General features: G+C 37.7%; 2 protein-coding genes across 2 annotated transcripts in view; one reads left to right on the forward strand and one right to left on the reverse strand.

Moving 5' to 3' along the window:
- Positions 1 to 1,304, reverse strand: part of LOC103376537 (transcription factor HES-5-like) — an 18,393-nt gene extending 17,089 nt beyond the window's left edge. The window contains exon 1 of the mRNA XM_008306931.1: positions 1,225 to 1,304. The gene's annotated coding sequence lies outside the window, so the exon portion shown is untranslated. The remainder of the gene's footprint in view (positions 1 to 1,224) is intronic.
- On the forward strand, positions 756 to 2,114 carry LOC103376538 (transcription factor HES-5-like). Its single transcript, XM_008306932.1, has 2 exons — positions 756 to 764; positions 1,184 to 2,114. The coding sequence occupies exons 1-2, from the start codon at positions 756 to 758 to the stop codon at positions 1,604 to 1,606; spliced, it is 432 nt and encodes a 143-aa protein (XP_008305154.1). The 3' UTR covers positions 1,607 to 2,114.
- Positions 2,115 to 7,707: the final 5,593 nt, after the last annotated feature.

The following is a 7,707-nucleotide window of genomic DNA, read 5'->3' on the forward strand; positions in this document are numbered from 1 at the left end:
AGAGGGGAAATCTTTTTGGATTTTATGCTTTTCAAGTTCCTACTTTGCTGTCGGTTTCGTATAATCTTTGCAAATCCCTTTTAGACATTACAAAATGAGCAGACTGTAGATTGCAGATAATTTTAGATGGGCTTCCAAAGCACCATTGCTTAGGTAATAATCTTGATTTCTGCCTTCAAGAAAGACTATCCAAGGAATTTTTCCGAACCTTTGAAGTCATTGGAAAACTCCTTAAGAACATTTGTGGAGGCCTGTGTTAGTCACTTGTGCATGGTTAAAGTAACTGATTCCTTTGGACAACAGTGTAATGGTGAACTCTGAATGGCTCATCTCATGCAAGTACATCAGTCAATACAACAGACAATTATTCTTTTTTTTTCGCATTTGATCAGAATAGAGTGAATGTTTTCAAATGTCCACATCTTTTGAACAACTGAAAACATTTCAGAAGCATGCAATACTAAATTTCAGAACAAGAATTTATGATTAATTCGTTGAAGATAAGACAGAGCAATTTATATTTTTTAGTGATTTTCATATTTCTATTTTTTTAAACTAGCTAGATGTATAAAATGATTAGTTACTGTGACACTTAATTTATATACATCTTCTTAGATAACATTTTTTTAATGAAGTTTTATTTATGTAATGTAGAATTATGTAAAATATTCAGTGTAAATAGATTTAGAGGTGTATCCTGAAAATGGATTTTAATAAATGTACAAAATTATAAGATCTAAGACAAACTCAATATAATGGGTCAGGTGAGTTTTCTTGTGATGGAAATACCCAATAAACTGAATACTTTAACAAATCTAAGTCAAGTAAAGAAACCACTTTTGTCAAACACATTCAAGTAAATGCTTTAGATGACTGAATGAATTATCAAACCTAAATCAACTGTAGTAAGACTAGAATTTGCTGGCCATCACAATTTCAATGAAAGACTGAAGCAAGTGATGAAGGAATCAACTTAAGCCAACTAAACTGAGACCAAAGTTTACACAAAAAGCAATTCTTCATCAGGGTAAAATCTGGTTGTGTTAGAGGAACAAAGTTTGTTTTCTGACTTGATGGAGAATTTTAATGGAGCTCTTTCACTCAGGACAAAGACAACTTTTGTTTCACAGTGCATGAGTTGCTATGAAAATTGACAAGAGGATCCTNGTTCTTCTCTCTGCAGCTCAGAAAGCCTCTGGTGGAGAAGCTACGCAGAGAACGAATCAACAGCAGCATTGAGCAGCTCAAGTCTCTCCTGGGTCCAGAGTTCCTCAAACAGCAGCCAGACTCCAAGCTGGAGAAAGCAGACATCCTGGAGATGACAGTTTGCTTCCTGAGACGACTGCAGCAGCGGCATCAAGCTGTGAACACAACAGCTGTGGATCAGGGCTACTCCAGCTGTGTCCAAGAGGTGGTGAACTTCCTGTCCAAGGAGGAGATGAAGACACAGTCCCAGAGAAGACTGTTGAACCACTTCAACAAGCTGCAGCCTTCCTCTGACAACAACCTGACAGAGGCTGACTTCTCTCCTCTCAGCTCCACAGTCCAGAGCAGCATCAGCAAAGACAAGAGTCCAGCCAGCGGCGACCTCTGGAGGCCGTGGTAGACACCTCAGGACTTGTTTAAAAGTGATGCTCATAAGTGAAGCTCCTGTACTTATCCTCATTCTTGTGGTTATCTTATCATGAAGATTCATTGCCTGCATTAGAGCATGTTTTCATTTATAACGCCTTTCGTAAAGGTCTGATCATGTGTTTCTGAGATATTTGCATACAGCAGGTTGTCTGATGTTTTGTATTTCGAAAACAGTCCCATATGACTGATTCAGGTGTTACTCTGTGAAGTAGACATTATTATTCTCTGTGAATCTCTGTATATTGTTGGTAACACTGACAATGATGCATGTACATTATTCTCCATGTCGGAGACACATGCTGTGTTATTCATGTTGAACATGATTTATATGTGATGTCCACATATCCTATTGATTGAAACGTCTTTAAACAGCTTACCTGTCTGCATTTTTAGCAGATGAAGGACCAGACAAATGTGCTGCTTTATAACTCTGTGAGTGACAGCACCCATACCTTCAGTGAAGGACTTGTTATTTGGATTGTGTCTCAAAAAAATGAATGTATCTCTTCAAGCCAAGTGATGCGCAATAAAACAATCAGAAAAACAACAATTTTTGTATCTCATTTTTATCAGCCACACACAGAAATATATATTAATATAAAACACAACTGAATATTTCAAAATACATTTTATGATGACAGCTAATATTTGCAACAGCATTCAGTTCCAATATGCTGAGACAAATAACAGGGAAAACTTACTACTCCTTACTTGATCAGAAAGTGCTTATCACAGTCAGAGAGCTGTTTGTTCAACCCTTCAGCTTTGAGTTTATGGCTGACACCACATCTACATTGTCTATCATTAATGCAAAATGTAGAGTTGCCTTAAAATGGACGACAAATAAACAGGAAAATCAGCATATAGTGTCTCAGTTAGGTGCTGAGCCTCCACCAGCCTCCACAACAGCTGCAGTGGAGATTCTCTGTGTCTCTGTACCTGTGCTGGTGGGATAAATACCATTCTTTTTCATTTAGTGTTTGGATAACGTGGATGGACAGCACTGCTTGATGCATTACTAAAACACCTCATAGTAGTTCAAATAAATGAACATTTAATTTACAATTTGCATCATTTCACATGCATCAGACCACACGCATTAAACTGTTCAAGTAGCCCTTTAGGTGTCTGAAGTTGTGATGCTGCTCCACGCTTTCATTAAGTATTTTCCTTTAATTTGTCACTTGTACAGTGTAGTGGTGGCAATTAATAGACAATCTGAGCAGGTGATGTTTCTCTTTGTGGTGTTTAAAATGTATTGTATTGAAACTGAAAAAGGCGAATTAGAATAAAACTCCTAAGAAGGTTGATTTTCCTTTAAGAACCTGTCTGTGCTGGTGAATAATTTAATAATTAAAATTTTAAGGTCTTAATTCTCTCAAATGAATTCAAATAAAGTCAATATCACAAGATTTTCATCTTCAGATATTTATTTTCTCAAAATATGTAACAACACAAAAACAAATTTAAATCCACTTTGGATGAATAAAAATAAAAGTGATGAATAAAACAAAATATGCATACACAGCATGAACAAAACAATAATGAATCCCTTTTCAGAAGAAAGGTTGGCATTTAAGGATAATATACACTATGCCTTGAAACAAGGCAGTAACATACATATGCAAAGTGTAATCACACAATGTTAGCCTATTCAGTATTTTAACAGGTTAGCATTGCTGTTTGGCTTAAAATGGTCAATTTTAGTCAAGTTAAACAGTCAACAGTCTGTTGGTGAAATAAAATCCATTCAAACATTCTGAAATATCTAAACGTCAACAACAAATCGTTGCATAGTTAAGAGACAGAATTTATCTTCTGTGGTCTTGTTGAAACAAAAATTACAATCACTAGAATCATAAATCCCACAAATAGCAGCATACCATAATTTAGCTACAGTCTTCTGCGCCATCGGTCGCCTCTTCACTTTTCCCTGTAAACCCAGTTATCTTCTTCACTTCGCTGTTAAAGCTACAATGAAACCACATCAGATGAGACGGAACTGGTTTTCGTTTACAACTCTTAGAAAGACATCTTCTATAAAATGTTTAAAATCAGCCTTGTTGGTCTCTGGAGATCTCCTTGTCACTATGCAAGTAATGCACTTCTGTACAGGCAGTAGATTTTCGAAACCCAGGCGCAGATGGCATCACTAAAACTGGAAGTTCACTGGTAGATCATAAAACTCCAGCAACTTCAGTCCTTTTGTTTTCAGAAGCACAGTGGAGCCACATCTTCCTCTGCGTCAGGAAACAGACGCAAAATGTCCCTTGAATATTTGGAGTAGCCGTTGTGTGAGAGCAGGGCTTTTCTCAAAGTGAGCAGAGATTTTGTTTTCTCCAGGATGTCTGAAACAGGGATGCCATTTTGCAGGTGTTCCCCAATCAGAGCCTTCAGCTTCTCCACTCCAGTGCTGCACTTCCTCTCCAACATGTGAAGTTTACACCTGAGGGAAACAGAGGCACAACTTTGATTAACATGGTCATCAGGTTAGAGAGAAGCACTTCTACATTTTTCAGGTCACAGTCAGAAAGAAGCAATAGAAGTGTCGCTCACCGAAAGAGTTGCTCCTTCACGGTGTCCTGAAGAGCGAGGTCTGCGTAGAGAGCCATGTCGAGGTTTGTTTGTTCTGGTGGGAGGGTCTGGCGTTGCTTGCTGAGGTTCAGAGGAGGTCTCTGTTTGCGTCTGCGTCTCTGCTCCGCATTTATGCTGCTCATCCTGCGCTCTCGCTGCTGCTGGGCCAATCAAAAGCCTCGGAGCGCAGGACAATGGAGTGAATTTAATGGCTGTCAAGGAGAACAGGTGGGATGCTTTATCTGTATGCCACACATCAGTGGGGTCAGTGGGAAAATGTTTTTCCTCAAGTGGACACGGGAAAATTCAGTTTCGTGCTGTGATGCCAAGACTTGGACGGTGATCATGAGGGAACATACTACAGACACTTTAATGACACTAATATGAAACTAAAAATTATACAAAAATGATGCATGACTGCAAAAATCAAATACTGTTTTGTGTTATGTTAAGCAAGACTTCCACCAAAAAAAAAAAAAAAAGAAAAGAAAAAAGAAACCACACACTAACTCCAAAAAATAAATGCTGCCTTAAACAATATAAACCTGCTATTCCCACTTTGCACCCTTGTTGTCACTGTCCTCTTCTTTCAGCAAATAAAAACTTGAGTCAAAAGCAGCAGTAATAAAGTTTTAAAGTCATATTTTCTTCCTGTGTGTGTGTCAACAGTGAGTTGCAGCCAAACCAGATGGTTTATCTGTGAAGTGGCCTTCTGTCCTCTCCCTGCCTGAGAACGAGACCTCGGGCTTTGTTAGGGCAGACACACTTCTATTGTGTGTGCGGCCGAGCAGGCTGCATACAGAAGTGTGGGAAGCCGTGTGTCGCTGTGGCTCCCAGCGGCAGAGAAAGAAGGAGGGCGTGTGACTGGGGCATGTTCAGCCTTGTGCAGTTAGCTGTGGGGGCTCAGAGGAGGGCAAATGAGAAACCTGAGTCCCCACACAGACAGCAGATGGAGATAAGTGGGAAGGTAAACCCACCTGAGCCTGTTTCTGTAGTTGTTTCAGGGTCTAATTGTGTGTTAAAATTATATATATCTCAATGTCTGTGATCACAGTACTCACCTAGCTAGGTTTTTTTTGTTCTTGAGAAAGTTCCGCAAAGTTTCACTCATTTTTTAGCGGGAAGTTTTTTTTTAGTTCTTAGAATGTGTGTCTTTAAGATAGGATAACTAAAAATTTGTTCTAAAAAGTTTTAAACATTTCTGCCGATAACAATGTTTAGACCGTTATGCTCCAATGAGCTCAAATGTTGCACTTTGTTATCCTCTAACACTGTGGAACATGGTGAGAACATTTTATAGATCCTATAATATGTTTCCCCAACAACGAAGCTAAATGTTCTACCTCTAATATATCACGTTACAAGAACATCTTACGAAGAACATTTTGTCATCTGAGGCCTTGATAACATCTTGAAAATGTTTTCTGAATGTTGCAGTGAGAATATAATTTCTTTGTTATCATTGTGGAAATGTTTTATTGAAGAACGTTTTATAATGTGTTCTATGAAAAAAAAATGGTTAAATGTTCCACCTTTAATTTATACCATTAAAGGAACCTTATAAATGTTCTGTGTTAAAAAAAAAAACAAAAAAAAAACATCCTGCCATTGAAAACCTTGATGCCATTTTTTGAATGTTGTTTGAGAATGTTCTTCCTTTGTTGCCATGGAACATTGTGAGAATGTTTTAGAAAAGAGTGTTCTGTCGTAAACATTACTTGAGTTATGGGAACCTAAATCTGTTTGAACAGTCACATTATGGGAACTTGGCCATCTTGTGGGAACAACAAGTAAATCCACATAACAGTGTGTGCATGTGTTTATCTATAGCATGGTAATAAGTGTAAAAGGTTTTAATATCACGAAGTATAAAAAAATACATATTTTCGGGAGTCTCTCTTTTTTACTTTGCTCCAAGAAAAAAAAACCTTGACAAAGCTCCATTAGCTTTGGGTTGATGGTGGCAATAATCCACCAGTTAATGCTATTCTGACTGTGATATCTAATTAGACGTCTGATTAAAGAAACCCTCCACTAAAAATCAGTTGTCATGTTAACATGGCTGCATGGTGCTGTTTATAAGCTAGACGACATATCATGAGTGAAATAAGCAGTGAACACCATGGCTGAGGATTTCCACCATGAAGCTGCAGTGTACGAATGACAGTCTTAGACTTGTGGGCTTTCAGACGTAACAAACTTGAACAACCAATCAGCTTGCAGGGGCGGGGCTTTCTGTATTATTCTTTGTCAGAACCTGTTTCAATTACGTATGGCTCAATTACTCGAACATTACAAACTGCCATTTGTAACACTGACTAGTTTTACAGTGTTTGAGCAGAGCTGAGGGTGAGCTGGTGTGCTGAGCTGCAGCAATTGGCAGAGAGGGGTGTGGTGGACAGGCGGGGGCTTTGTAGATCTACACACTGTAAAGGAAGCAACAGTGTAGAGTTACATTGAAGCCACTTTCAGGCAATGAGGATTTATTTTCATGGAAAAAACTTCTAAATGTGTGTTCTGATAAGCACAGACGAGTTTTTGACTGAGATTGATTGATTTTTGATTGTGTGGAAAGGGAGTTTAACTGAGGTTTTAATATACGCAATAACAGTGTGCAATTGAGGCTTATTTTATGCATGACATTTTTCTGTAAATGAAAAAATAGTCCAAAAACAGTCACCGAACTGTTTCTTCACACCCAAACGAAGTCTTCTCTTTAATGTTGGTGTTGGAAAATAAGGGAGGATGTCTTGGGGTTTTAGTAATAGAGGCCATTTTTATTACTGAGACACTAAATGGAGGGTGAAGCTTCTACTCCAACATCTATTACAAAATTGTCAAATGACAACTCAGAAAAATAAAATGTAAAATCTGTGAAGATCATGAACTTAAAATGACACGAGGAAACAACATTTTCAGTTGTCAGTATTTATTTATTCAACACAGCATCATGAGCCACATCAAGTATGAAAGAAGTGATGATACATCACAACCACAACTTGTAGATTTCTACAAGACACACTGTAATCACAGTGAGTAAAGGAGCAGCTGTCTTTTAACGACAAAAACAGTCAATAAATTAGCTCTTAATAACAAAAGCAGTAAAAGCTGATCTTAGACTAGATCACAAGTTCTCATCACAGGGCAATGACAGTAGGTGAACAACCGCTAAAGACAGGAATATTCATGAAAGAAAATACAAGGGTCACTGGAAAACTGTGACAGGGAGATATTAAGCAAAACTTTCAGGAAAAAAAAGTACAAATATTTGGATGCTAAAACACATCCCTACTGACGTACAACAAAAACAATCTAGTATGATTGATAATTATTGAAACAGAAGATCAAAATAACCGATAACAAATCAAAAGATAACAAATGTTACCATATAATTTGCAGTACATGATATACTGATCATTTTCAAGAGCCAAGAATTTCAGTTGACTCTTAAAATGCAAACATTTCATTATCACTACATCACTGTGACAGTTCAACATT

Source organism: Stegastes partitus, unplaced genomic scaffold (genome assembly GCF_000690725.1).
Source record: "Stegastes partitus isolate 25-593 unplaced genomic scaffold, Stegastes_partitus-1.0.2 Scaffold49, whole genome shotgun sequence".
Taxonomy (NCBI): domain Eukaryota; kingdom Metazoa; phylum Chordata; class Actinopteri; family Pomacentridae; genus Stegastes; species Stegastes partitus.